This window comes from Trichechus manatus, unplaced genomic scaffold (genome assembly GCF_000243295.1).
Source record: "Trichechus manatus latirostris isolate Lorelei unplaced genomic scaffold, TriManLat1.0 scaffold00165, whole genome shotgun sequence".
NCBI classification, from domain to species: Eukaryota; Metazoa; Chordata; class Mammalia; order Sirenia; family Trichechidae; genus Trichechus; species Trichechus manatus.
The window spans coordinates 437787-449795 of NW_004444101.1; the positions used below are offsets into that span (position 1 = coordinate 437787).

Genomic DNA, 12009 nt, shown 5'->3' on the forward strand with positions numbered 1-12009 from the left:
AGCTGGAACTACCTGTCTCCCCCTTTGGCCAAGGGCAGGTACTACACCAGCTGCCTGTTGTGCCACCATGCCTGGCACAGTCCCAGCCAAAGTATTCTCAACTGGGGACAGCTCCACTCTCCCGGGGGCACTTTTGGCTGTCACATGACTGGGGTGCATCTCTAGCATTCGTAGGGACAGTCCTGCCCTCAGTGCCAACAGCCCAGGTGGAGAAGACCAAGTCTGCATATAGGTGGCGCTGGGTGCCGAGGGGGCAGCCTCCTGAAGCAGCTGTGAGGTCACCATGCTCTCTTGGGACCCGAGGTTACCCCTACAGCGCACCCACATGTCTGCAGTGGCCTCGTCTCCTCTACAGACCTCCTTCTGGAGGAAGAGAGTAATTATTGGGAAGAACGGAGCTCTCCCGACTTTACAAATGTGACTTTGCAAAATGAGGAAGGAAGACAAATCGGTCTTAACTATTATTCATTAAGGAAAGTGCTTTATAAATCCCACATTAACCATTTCTCACTTAAAGATGGACGATTATCCTTATTTTCTGGCAACTTACAGCTTTCAAAATGCTGAAATATGAACATTATTGCAGGAGGTAGTTCCAGCCATGGCCATGGAAAATGAAAATCCCACTTTGAAACTATTGATAAACATTTATAAATGATCAATAATCTAAAGTTCAAAAGCAGTAACCATGGGCCTACATTTTAAACGACCGCTTTGGAAGTATGCACATTGCAAGTGACCACATTAAGATCCATATCCCCGAGTCCGGCAGCCCACTGCCCTGTGCTCCTGCAAAGCTGAATGATTAGCTCAGCTGCATTTCTCCCAACTCAGAGATTCCTTCACTAGGGATGGTGACCACACAGGGTTTCAATTCTTGTCTGCATTTTTATAATGCCTGGCCTCCAGCCAGCCTTCTACATAACCCCACAAGGCACCTCTGGAGGGGGACGGGGCGGATCCATGCAAAGGATGAATTGTACAAATAGGAGGAATGATGAAGGCCTTTGAAACAGGACTTCACTTGATTATTCGTAATTTACACATTCAGGGAGCCCCTCATCTGCCAGGTGTGGTGCTGGAGGCTAACAGCAAGACTGAGCCAGGTCCCTGCCTCCTCCATGGCACCCCTGGGTCCATGCCTCCCCGTCCTAAGGTATCCAAGATAGAACATGTTGATAATGGAGACCAGTTGGTTTTATGGGGAACAGCCTGAGCTGAGATGGTCTTCATGGGTGGGAGCGGTAGGTAGCCAGCCTATGGGGCATGCCCGGGCACCGTAGTCACCAGCCCGCATGTCTCTGGATATCAGACTCCTGGGCAGAGCATACCAGCACAGCACCTGACACCTGTTTGCCAGCTGAGAGAAGAGGGTATTACAAACAGTGGAACATCTCCATAATGGACAGAATAGACTTCAATTATGGCAAAACAACCTGGGTGGGTCAGATGGGAGAGCTCTCATTGAAGAAACTGAAGGACACCCGTTGCTGTCAAGTCAATTCTGACTCAGCGACCCTATAGGACAGAGTAGAACTGCCCCATAGGGTTTTCAAGGAGCGGCTGGTGGATTCGAAGTGCTGACTTTTTGGTTAGCAGCCAAGCTCTTTAACCACCGTGCCACCAAGTCTCCACACAGCAAAAACTAAGCCCGGGGAGAAGCCACGCCAGATCCAGGGGCCCTCGTTTTTGTGCCACCTTCAGCGTGGCGCCTTATCTGGGTGGGTAAGGATAGAACAGCGGCTAATGCTGCCGGGACTCTCGGCTCTGCACTGTGCCCTTGATCCGCCTCAGTCCTTTCAATCAGCCAGCTGATGCTGCTGGGGAGACCCAAGAAGGGGAGCCCAGGCGTCTGAGTCCAAAGCAGCGTCCCCTAACCCTCAGTGCACTGCTCCTGTGGTTCTAACATTACGTTAAAAAAAAAAAGTTGATGTTTAGTCAATTCTGACTCAAGGCGACCCCATGTGTTACAGAGTAGAACTGCTCCATAGGTTTTCTGGCTGTAATCTTTGGATCCCTGGTGGCGCAATGGTTAAGAACTTGGCTGCTAACCAAAAGGTCGCCAGTTTGAATCCACCAGCAGCTCCTTGGGAACCCTATGGAGAAATTCTACTCTGTCCTATAGGGCCGCTATGAGTCACAATTGATCAACAGCAAGGGGTTAATCTTTGCGGAAACAGATTGCCAGGCCTTTCTTCTGTGTAGCTCCTGGGTGGGCTCAAACTGCTAACCTTTAAGTTAATAGTCAAGCACAAAAGGCTTGCGCCACCTTCCAATGCCAAGTACACTTCATCTATATTACTTCAGTTAACCTCTCCAGAAACCAAGAAGCCTTGGGTGTTGGGCAGGCCCCCCGCCCCGCCCCAGTTCATTCATCAGGTGAAGAAACAGAAGTGTGAGTGGGTCAAGGCGCAACAGTTAAGCGCTCAGCTCCTAACCAAAAGGTTGGGAGTTAGAACCCACCCAGCCGCTCCAAGGGAGAAAGACCTGGCGATCTACTTCTGTAAAGATTACAGCCAAGAAAACCCTATGGAGCAGTTCTACTTTACACCACCCGGGATCACTATGAGTCTGGAATCCACTCCACCGTACCCAACAACAGTTAAGGGGAGAGACTCTGCTAGAAGATGTATCCTTCTCTCCTGTGCTTTGCGCTGCTCTGGGCTGTCTCCGCCCTCCCTACCCAAGATCTATCCAGTTTCAAATAACGTTGATAGACTTTACTAAGGAGAAAAAAGGAAAACTTGAAGGAAGGACCAAGTGCTCCAGACTTCACACCACCAACCACTTTCCACTGGCAAAAATGTTCCAAAGCGCTTTCCCCCCAGCCCGTCCTCACCCGGCCTAGATTTCCCAACCCTCCCCAACTCGTCGATAGCTCTGCCCGGGCCACTGACCTCGGGGCTAGAATTTGCACCAGTGGCCTTGGCGTCAGTGCGGCAAGGCTTGGGAGGAGGAGAGGTCAAGTTTGGGGTGATTCAGGCCGCCCCCACCACATTTGCGACCCTGGAGGCTGCTCCATCCGCAGAAAGGGAGGGAGACTCTCCGCTGCCTCTCCGGACGCGGTGAGGCAGGTGTGGGCCGAGGCGGGTGATGCACTGGTATGGCGTCATCCCTTTTCCTTCCCTGCTTACACCCTAGGCCCCTACCCCGCAGGGGCGGCGGGAGGGGTGGATGCCATGGAAGCTGCGCTGCAGAGCACCCAGCAGCTCTCTGGGAGGGCGGCTTGAGTCCACCCCTGAGGGCCAGGGGGCCGGTGCCGGGTGGGTGGGTAGGCCCCTCCCTGTCTCTCCAGCGCGGTTGCCAGGCTCGTCTTTGTTATGCAGAGCCGGGGCCGAGCTCCCTGCCCGGGTCAGCCGGCCGCTTCCCACCGCGAGGTCTGCACCCCTGCGGGGCGCCGCGGGGCCAGGTGCGCTGGCGGAAGGCGGGCCGCGGCGGAGGAGTAGGCAGGCTTAATGGGATCAGGTTGGTGTAATCCCATTCCAGCCATTGTCATTCCGGCGGCCGCGGAGCCCTTTACGACTACGCGCGGCCACACCAGAGACGAGCCGGCATGACAAAGGCCGCGAGGCCTCCAGTGGCGGGAAATAAAGAGATGTCGGTTTCGGGGCGGACGCCAGGCGTGGCCAGCCTCCAAGGCCAGGTCGGCCCCGGGCCTTTGCCTCGGGCCCGGGCCGCCCCCCGGCCATGGCCGCGCCTTCGGGATGGTCCCTCACTCTCGAGTTCTGGCGCGCACCCCGGAGAGCCTTCCTCCCTGCCCAGAGCGCTACCGGAGCAAGGCTGCGCGGGGCCGGGATCGCGCCAGGATGGACCGCCAGACCCGGTGCACCCTCTCTGGAGCTCCCGGCGCCGGGCCCCACGTGGCCGGGCCTCCTGCCTCGCTCACTCGCGGCCCACGGGGCGCACGACGGGGCGGGCGGGACAGGGACCCCTTGCCGTCCGGCGGCCTCTCCCTGCGCTGTCCTGGCCTTGTTCTCCTCTGCCCGCGCCCAGCGTGTCTCGCAGCCCTGGGCGGACCCGCGGGAGGCGATGGTGCTCGGGACAGGGGTACAGAGGGGGGCCAGGCCGCCGCTCGGGACACGGGTGGACTGAGGGGGTGGAAGGTTGGCTCGGTCAAGGGCCCAGAGGCGGGTGGTGGGGGGAACCCAGAGACCAGACCGGGGGTGACTTGGACTGCGGCGGGGGGAGAAGAGACCAGAAGGGGTGGGGGTTCCCCCCGGGGGGCTGGGGGGGTGTAGGGAGCTCAGAGACCAAACTGGGGAACGTGGACTGAGGGGGAGGGGCAGAGACCAGATCCAGGGGACTTTCATGCGGTGGGGGAGAAACGGGGGAGGGGGCGGAGTTCCGAGGCGCACACGCGGGGATGGGCTTCCCGCGGTTGGGGTGACCGACTGCAAGGGGAGGGGCGGGAACTCGAGGCGCAGACTCGGCCATTGCGGGTGCTCTGCTTCATTCCGCCACGTTTTCGGCTTCGCCAGTGGGGGCGACCGCTTGGTTGCTGGGGACCCATGCAGGAGAGCGGAGACACCTGGCCGAGGCGGGCTGGACGTGAGAGGGGATCGCACAGTCACACACGTGCTAGCAGACACTCATGCACGCACACGCACAAGTCCCCGCGCCCAGCCACACGCACACCCACCCTCGCACGCTCACTCACTCACACACACACACACACACTTATCCTCATACACCGACACGCGCACACACCTCTGCTCATCACGGAGCCAAATCCTTGGAGACGGAGGCGCTCGCAGGGACCTCCAGGCCCGGGCTAGAAATCCGAGCTGCTTCCAAGGCAGCAGCCCCGCGCGCGGACCGGAAAGGCGGCCTGTCTCGGGCTGGGCATTTCCTGGCCCCGGTCTGGGCCCCGCCAAGATCTGAGCAGCTACCCTGCGGAAGTGGCACCTCTCGCCCATCAGACAGCGTTCCCCGCAGGGCTCCCACGGTTCCCGGCCTGTCCCCTCTTCCCGGCGCACAGCGCGCTCCCCGCCCCGGGCGTAGACCCGCCGGAGCGCAGCGCTGGTTGGAGACTCGGGGCCCAGGTCCTCCCGTCCGCGGCCGGTGGAGAGGAAGGCACCGCCTGAGCGTTCCCCCAAAGCCACGGAGGGTCGAAGTCAGCTTAGGTCTCCCACTTCTGAACTGTTCAAATAGACAATCAATTTTTATGGTGTAATGTATAATGTATGTTGTCTTCATACATATGGTGTTGCTTTTGTGTGTCGGGGTTTCAGGTACTTTATTACTCTGACGGTGTGATTGGCATTCATGTTCGCTTACCAAGATCATATTTCTCCTGTTTACACCATAAGGCCCCGAGATGAAGATTAATGTCGCTTCCCCACGCCCGGGCCGTTCCCGGTAGACCCCCGGCCGCTGCTCCCCCAAATCCTGGGCCGCGGCCACCCCAGATCCCGGCATGGCCCTCTGTGGGAAGGAGGCACACCAGAGGGTCCCCCAGGCTTGGACGTGGAGGCCTGGTCTCTGGGGACAGAAATAGGGGCGCGTACACGGGACACTCCTTCCCCGGGAGTCCGCCACTGGACGCCCAGGCCCGCAAGCGAGAGGCCAGGGCGCCGAGGCCGCAGGAGCCGCCGATGGTGCGTCCTACAGCCGCTGGCTCTGGAGGGCGCGGCCCCGGGAGCTGGGAAGGCCTGGAGGCAAGAATCAAGTGGTGACCGCGTCCCTAGGCCGGGGCGCCAGAGCGTCCCTTCGGCTTCCCACGCGCGCAGAGAGGCTCCCCTGCCAGTGGGGACAGCGTGTGGCTCTGCTCGGGACGAGCCCCGGGCTGGAGGGAGCAGCCGGGAGGCCCTGCACGAGGTTTGCCAGACACAGCTGAAATGATTAAGCCAATTAAGTTAGAACAAACAGAATCAAGATGGAGCGAGCGCTGACCCCCGAGAGCAAGGGCGTCTTGGAATGCAGGTCGCGCCAGCGACGTGCCGAGGGGGAAGGCCGGCGAGGGGACGACCTTAGCTCCGGAATAGGCCCTGCAGGCAAACGCGGGTTCATGAGGATCTGGAGCGCCCCCACCTCGCCGCATTTAGCTGCAAAGGCGCCTTCGAAAGAACCACTGGGGGGAGGGGGCTGAAAAGCGGGACGGGAAAGCTCCGCGCACATGCATGCGCTACTTCTCGAAAATTCCAGTGCACGTTGGGGTTGGGAAGGCCCAGGCCCAGGCGGCCTAGGGCGCTGACGTTTTTTTCTGGAAGAAACTCCCCTGCGGCCCCGCCCAGCCGCTCCGAGGCCTCCCCACCACTCTCCCCCCAGCCTCTGCCGGGAGCAGGGGGAGCAGGTTGCTCAGGTCTAAAGAGCACCGCCCCCGGAGCGTGGAGATCTGGCTGCGGGTTTTCAAAGTACCCGCCAATGGGGCTGGGGTGCTGGGCTCCTGGGGGGAGCGAGGGTACGGGGTCGCCGGGTCCGGTGGCTGTTCCCGCGACCCCCTCGGATGCCTACCCTGGTCGGTGGGCACCGGATGGGGGCAACCGGGAGGCGCCCCAGCGAATGGCTGGGGGTGCAGGTCCGCGGCGTTCTCCAGCGTAATTATTTGATCTGCAGATGTAAGTGGAATTTATTGTAACAACAAATATAGTGATGTCAAAACCCAACCTTGGATTAAAGCCGGCAGCCAAAGGGGAAGTGTATTAATTTCCAACAGCATCTCAGGCCACAGCCTATTAGAAGAAGCTATTCTTCAGGCCCCCCCATCAGAATTAATCATTGGGAGTTAATTTGAAGCTCAGACAAGTTGCTGTTAATTTAGTGCAGGGAGGACGGGATGGAATAAAAAGCTGAGGTGCTGGCCGAGCCTCGTGGGTCTCATTAATCAGCCAGCTGAGACGGCCTGGCTTGATTACAATTTGCAAAAAAATTCATTAGGGCCCGGGCGATTGACAATTTTTCTCTCTGCCCGTGATGTGACTCATTAGGCAGCCAAATGAAAGCTGTGATGGCGGGCCGTGATGGCAGCGGCCATCAAAGGCGCTTGTTTATCTTCCTCCCCTCGGCCTGTCTCCCCGGCCTTGGCCTCCGCGCCGGTCTCTCAGGGGCGCCCGCTGCTCAGGGGCTGGGGGAGGGGGAAGGGCAGCGCCCCAGAGGGCAGCGGGGGCGCCACCCCCACGCGGCTGGGGAGCCCTAGGCCCTCTCGTCCTTGTGTTCCTGAAGGGCGAGGATCCCCGAGGCTAAGGAGGGGCCAGGAGCTCGGCCCAGGCTGGAGCTCCCCGAAGGCGGCCCGGATTTTGGGGGAGCTTCGCTTTCCTGAGACTGACCAGGGGCGCAGCTGCCATAGGGCGTTTATGTAGCCAAGGTTTGGCCCTTCTGCGCCCCCCGTCCCTGCAATGGGCTTTTGGAAAAGATGGTTGGGGGTTACACCTGTTATGCTGGGGGACAGAAGAGGGCCCTCCAGGATCTTTGGAGAATGCCCGGCTCTTAATACCGGGGATCCCTCCCCTAGAGCCGGGGTGTCAGGTGGGGGCGCCCGCCTGGGAGGCTGCAGCTACCCATATTCTCCCACCCGAACTCCGCATCACCAGCCACCGTCCCGCCGGGGCACATGTCTCGCCTGGGAACCAACAGGCTCAGGAGTGTGTGTGTGTGTGTGTGTGTGTGTGTGTGTGTGTGTGTGTCTGTGTGTGTGTGTGTGTGTGTGTGTGTGTGTCTGTGTGTGTGTGTCTGTGTGTGTGTCTGTGTGTGTCTGTGTGTGTGTGTCTGTGTGTGTGTGTCTGTGTGTGTGTGTGTGTGTAGGGGGTGTCCCCGCGAGCCTCGAATGCCACAGCAGCCGACAGCAGCCGACGTGTGACCAGTGGAGACTTGCCCCGAGCAGATGGCGCCCTCCGGCCCCCGGGTACTCACTGGCAGGCGGGATGGTGGGACGCCCAGGCCCAGTGCACCACGCGCGGGGGCAGGGCGGAGGAGGCGCAGCCGCACCGCAGGCCCAGGAGCCCTGGCAGAGCCGGCGGAGGCCCTTGGGACCGACCGCTCGGTTTACTGTGCTCGAAAACCAGGCCTGGGCCGTATTCCGCCGCAGGAAATCCTGGGAGCGCGGCGACAAGCGGTGACTCGGTTCCCGGCCCTCACCGGGTGCCTGTGAGGCTCGGGCGAGGCCTCGGAGGCCCGGGTCCCCAGGCCCCTCCGCCGCAGGGAGGTGGCGGGCTGTAACCCGTAATTCAATCAATACTAGCGTTGATCCCCGGCGATGCCTTCCCCTTCTTGGGCTGCGAGCCGCGGCGGGCGCGGCGGGCGCGGCGCGCGGCTGCTTCGTCCGGCTCCCGGGCCTTGCCTCGCTCCTTTCGGAAGGCCGAGGTTGCCAAAACCCACGGCTTCTCTCCGCTCCTCAGGCTGCTGGCCCGGTGGCCGCCAGGGTCTGGCACCGCGCTCGCCCTCTCCACCCCCGGGGCACCGCCGGCCTGTCGCCGGCGCCTGCTGCGGGCCTGGCTCTGCGTTCAGCCGGGCGCTGCAGGGTCGAGAAGGGCACCTCGGAGGGCGACCAGGCTCTGGGGTGCGGCACCGGAGGCGACGTGTGTCCCCTGTGCGCCCCTCCCGGGCTCTGTTGGCCGTACCGCTGGGACTGGAAGTAGCCCAGCTCTCAGGTCGGGCGGACGCGCCCCCAACCCAGCTGCGTTCCTCCTCTCCCGGCTCGGTGGGGCTGGCGGCCCAAGCGCCCTGGGGGCGGACGGGGGTCCAGGTCTCGCGGCCTAGAATCCGTCCGGAGAGGGCGGTGCCCGGCCCCGGGGCGCTGCCAGCGGCCCATCGCGCGCAGCCCGCCGCCGCCTCCGCGCCGTGGCCGCTGGGCTCTGCTTGCTGGGAGTCTGCGCCTGCCCGAAGATAATGCCTGGCGCCTGATTGATGGACCGTCTGCCCCACCGGGCTGCGAGCATCGCTCCTTTCCGGGCCGGAGAGGTCTGTAAGGAAACGCTTCTCCCTGGCTCTAGTCGATCTCGAGAAGCTGGAGTTTGGGCAAAGCCGCCAATACCCGCTCTCGCTTTCCCGCCTCCGGGCACCCATCTCCTCCTCTGGCCAAAGTCTGCCAGCCTCTCGGGTACTGACTACGCTGCGCAAAGGGGGAGATGTTAGATTTCTAAAGCCAAACTAGAGTTCCGTAAATTTAGAACCCAAGTGCAGCTCTTGCCCTCCAATTTTAAGCCTAACAGGAGCTGTGTAGCTCCTATCCAGCCAGCCTGAGGTGACCTGAACAGAAGACGGTTGTCCAGTGCTGGCCCCAGACCACCAGATTCTGGACACACTTACGAGGCCCAGGGAGTGGCCTTTTTTTTTTTCTCCTTTTTTATTATTCACAAGACTGAGATTGTTTAAATGTCATAACTTAAAAGAAAATAAGCTACATTGAAATAAATTAAAAACAACGGAGACATGCTTCAGACATGGCTCAGATAGGATATGCAACCCCAGGAAAGGAAGCCAGGCAAAACGGAACCAAAGCAAAGCGAATTTCCAGGCTGCTAACAACGTCCGCTTTTCAGTCAACTCAAAAGGCCAAAACAGAAAGAAAAATAAGTGTAAACCCCAGTGTTTGTTCTTGTGTTTGATGTTTACCTTTGGAAAAGTAAGGAAAGGTGGCTGCCGTGGACAGCAGGTGACAGCTGTGGCTGTGTTCTCTTCGGGAATGTGAGTGGAGACTATGACCGGGTCATTTGGTCCTATAACTTTCAAAATACAGCAGCTGAGATCCAGTCTCTATAGATATCTATGTACAAAGTAGGGCAGTATAATAAATATTTAGTGTGTCTTTCTGGTGTGGCTGTTCCCCCTTCGACAGCAGTCTTTGAAACTTGTGTAATGAATATATTCTCGATTTGCTTGGGATGACCAAAGTTGGGGTGTGGCTTTGAGTTTAGTTTCAAACATACTGAGTCCACCATGGGTCCCTCCGGCACTGGCAGTGGTTTCTCCACGGTGGGTGCCAGACCCAGGGCCCCCTGGACCCTCAGGGCCGGGCCTGCTCCAGCTGCTGGTGCTGACTTCGAATAGCAAACCTGCTGACGTGGACTGGGATGGGAACGACGATCTTGGGGTTCCGGGAGGGCTCGCCTGTCTTGGAGTTGGCATTGCCGGCCTTCACCCGTTTCCACTTGGCCCTGCGATTTTGGAACCAGATTTTCACCTGCACCTCGCTGAGTTTGAGCGCGTGGGCGATCTGCGAGCGCTCTGTCAGCGAGAGGTACTTTTTGCAGTGGAACTCTTTCTCCAGCTCCAGCAGCTGCTCGCTGGTGAAGGCAGTCCGCCGCCGCCGGTTCTTGCCGGTGGATGTGGTGCTGCCCGCGGCGCCGCCGCTCGGCGGGGGCTCCTCCAGCGCGTGGCCCGGGTCTTCCTCCTTGTGCACCGCCTGGCCGGGCAGATTGTCATCCGAGCTGTAGTCCAGATCGCTCTCCAGTGAGAAGCTCTCCTCCTTGCCCTTCGGGTCGTCTTCCACCTTTGACTCGTCTTTCCCTTGCCCTCTGACAGCCCCGACTGAAAGCAAAACCAAACGGCATTTTATTACATTTCGCGCACCGGCCTGCCTTCCCCTTCCCGCCTGCCTTCCCCTTCCCACCGTCGCTGGGCATTTCCCCCCTTCTCGCATTGTCTTTCTATGACATTAACACATTGTGATTTCCTGGCCTTTGAGGGGTGGGGAGGGGGCGTGAGAAAGCTCAAAGGAGAGGAGGGGACAGTATAAGCGACGGCCCTTTGCCCAGGACCGTCACTCAAGGGGCCGCCGGGCCTGCGCGCACCCTCCTGGCCTGCGGCAGGCAGCAGAGAGTAGGAGAAACAGGAGGCCCAAGAGGGCGCCCCCTTTGTCCCCGGGGTGGGGGCTGGTGAGGATTAGGGGGGGTCACGATCAACCTCGTCCCCCCACAAGTGAAAATTTAGTGGAACTCAATTTTAACGCAGCCAGACTGGGAGACTAAGGGTGCAGATCCCAGACCATGTCTTTTTTTGAGACATAATGTTGGTCAAAAAGAAGTTTCGTAGCCCTAGAAGTTCCCAGCAGACACCCCAACACACACTCAGGCACACACAAGTAGAGGCACAACAGCCCAGGAACACAGGTCTCCCGGCAAAGCCGCAGCCCTGTGAAGGGTCCAATGGGTCTGCGCGCCCCTGGGCATACGCCCGGCCTAGACGCACTGCCCAACCTGCCTCCTCTCACCGCTGAAACCTACCCAGGACCCCAGGTCACGGCGGGCGCTGGGGGCGGGGGCCTCCAGGGCCGACGGGGGTAAACACTGCCAGACACATAACCGCCCACGCAGCAGCTGGCGGGGGTGCTAAACGTCCCCCGGGGAGCCCGCTTGTTGCGTGGGCTCAACGCCTCTGGAGGCCCGGCTGCGCTCCTATAGGGGGGGCAGCCGGGGGTCGGCGGGGGCGCGGCTTCGCCCCTCGCCCCGCGGGCACCCCGCCCCGCCGCGCGCGCCGCCGACTCACCGAGCGACGCTTGCACCGCCTCGGCCGCGGAGAAGGCGAGCAGCGAGCCCTCCTTGGCCAGGAAGCCCTTGCCGTCTTCGGCCTCGGCTTGCAGCGCCTCCGCCTTGTCGAAGTTGCCGGCTCCGGGCAGCGGCTGCGGCGCGAACTTGCGGCTGGCCGCCGCCTCCTGGTGCTGAGGCGCCGCCGAGAAGCCGCCGGGCAGCGTGGCCATGAGCGTGGAGGTGAGCGCCATGCCCTGCGCCAGGCTGGAGCAGAAGCCGGTGGGCAGGCTGGGGATCTGGTGGTGCGGGTGCGCGGGCGGCAACGCGGGCTGCAACGCGGCCTGGGGCAGAGCGGGCGGCGGCGGCGGCGGCGGCGGCAGCACCACCGGCCGGTAGGGCATGAACATGGGGTAGCCGGTGTAGACGAAGTGGCCGGGGCTGGGCTGCGGCGGGCTGCCGATCAGCGAGTCGATGCTGAAGGCGGTGCTGCTCCCCAGCGGGCGCTGCATCATCATCAGCGACGGCGGGAGCGCTGCGCTCATAGACGCGCTCGGGAGAGGCCGGCGAGCGGCGACAAGTCCCCGCGCCGCGCCGCCGCCGCCGGGCG

The 12009-nt window shown here is 60.9% G+C and overlaps 1 protein-coding gene across 2 annotated transcripts; it reads right to left on the reverse strand.

The window, feature by feature from the left end:
* Positions 1–9271: 9271 nt before the first annotated feature.
* Positions 9272–11976, reverse strand: GBX2 (gastrulation brain homeobox 2). Of its 2 annotated transcripts, XM_012558424.1 has the most exons (3): positions 11392–11944; positions 11160–11184; positions 10356–10464 (listed from the first exon to the last, which is right to left on the reverse strand). In XM_012558424.1, the coding sequence occupies exons 1-3, from the start codon at positions 11942–11944 to the stop codon at positions 10356–10358; spliced, it is 687 nt and encodes a 228-aa protein (XP_012413878.1). The 2 variants fall into 2 exon arrangements, with proteins under 2 accessions (XP_004386517.1, XP_012413878.1); XM_004386460.2 differs by lacking the exon at positions 11160–11184 and having other exon boundaries at positions 9272–10464; positions 11422–11976.
* Positions 11977–12009: the final 33 nt, after the last annotated feature.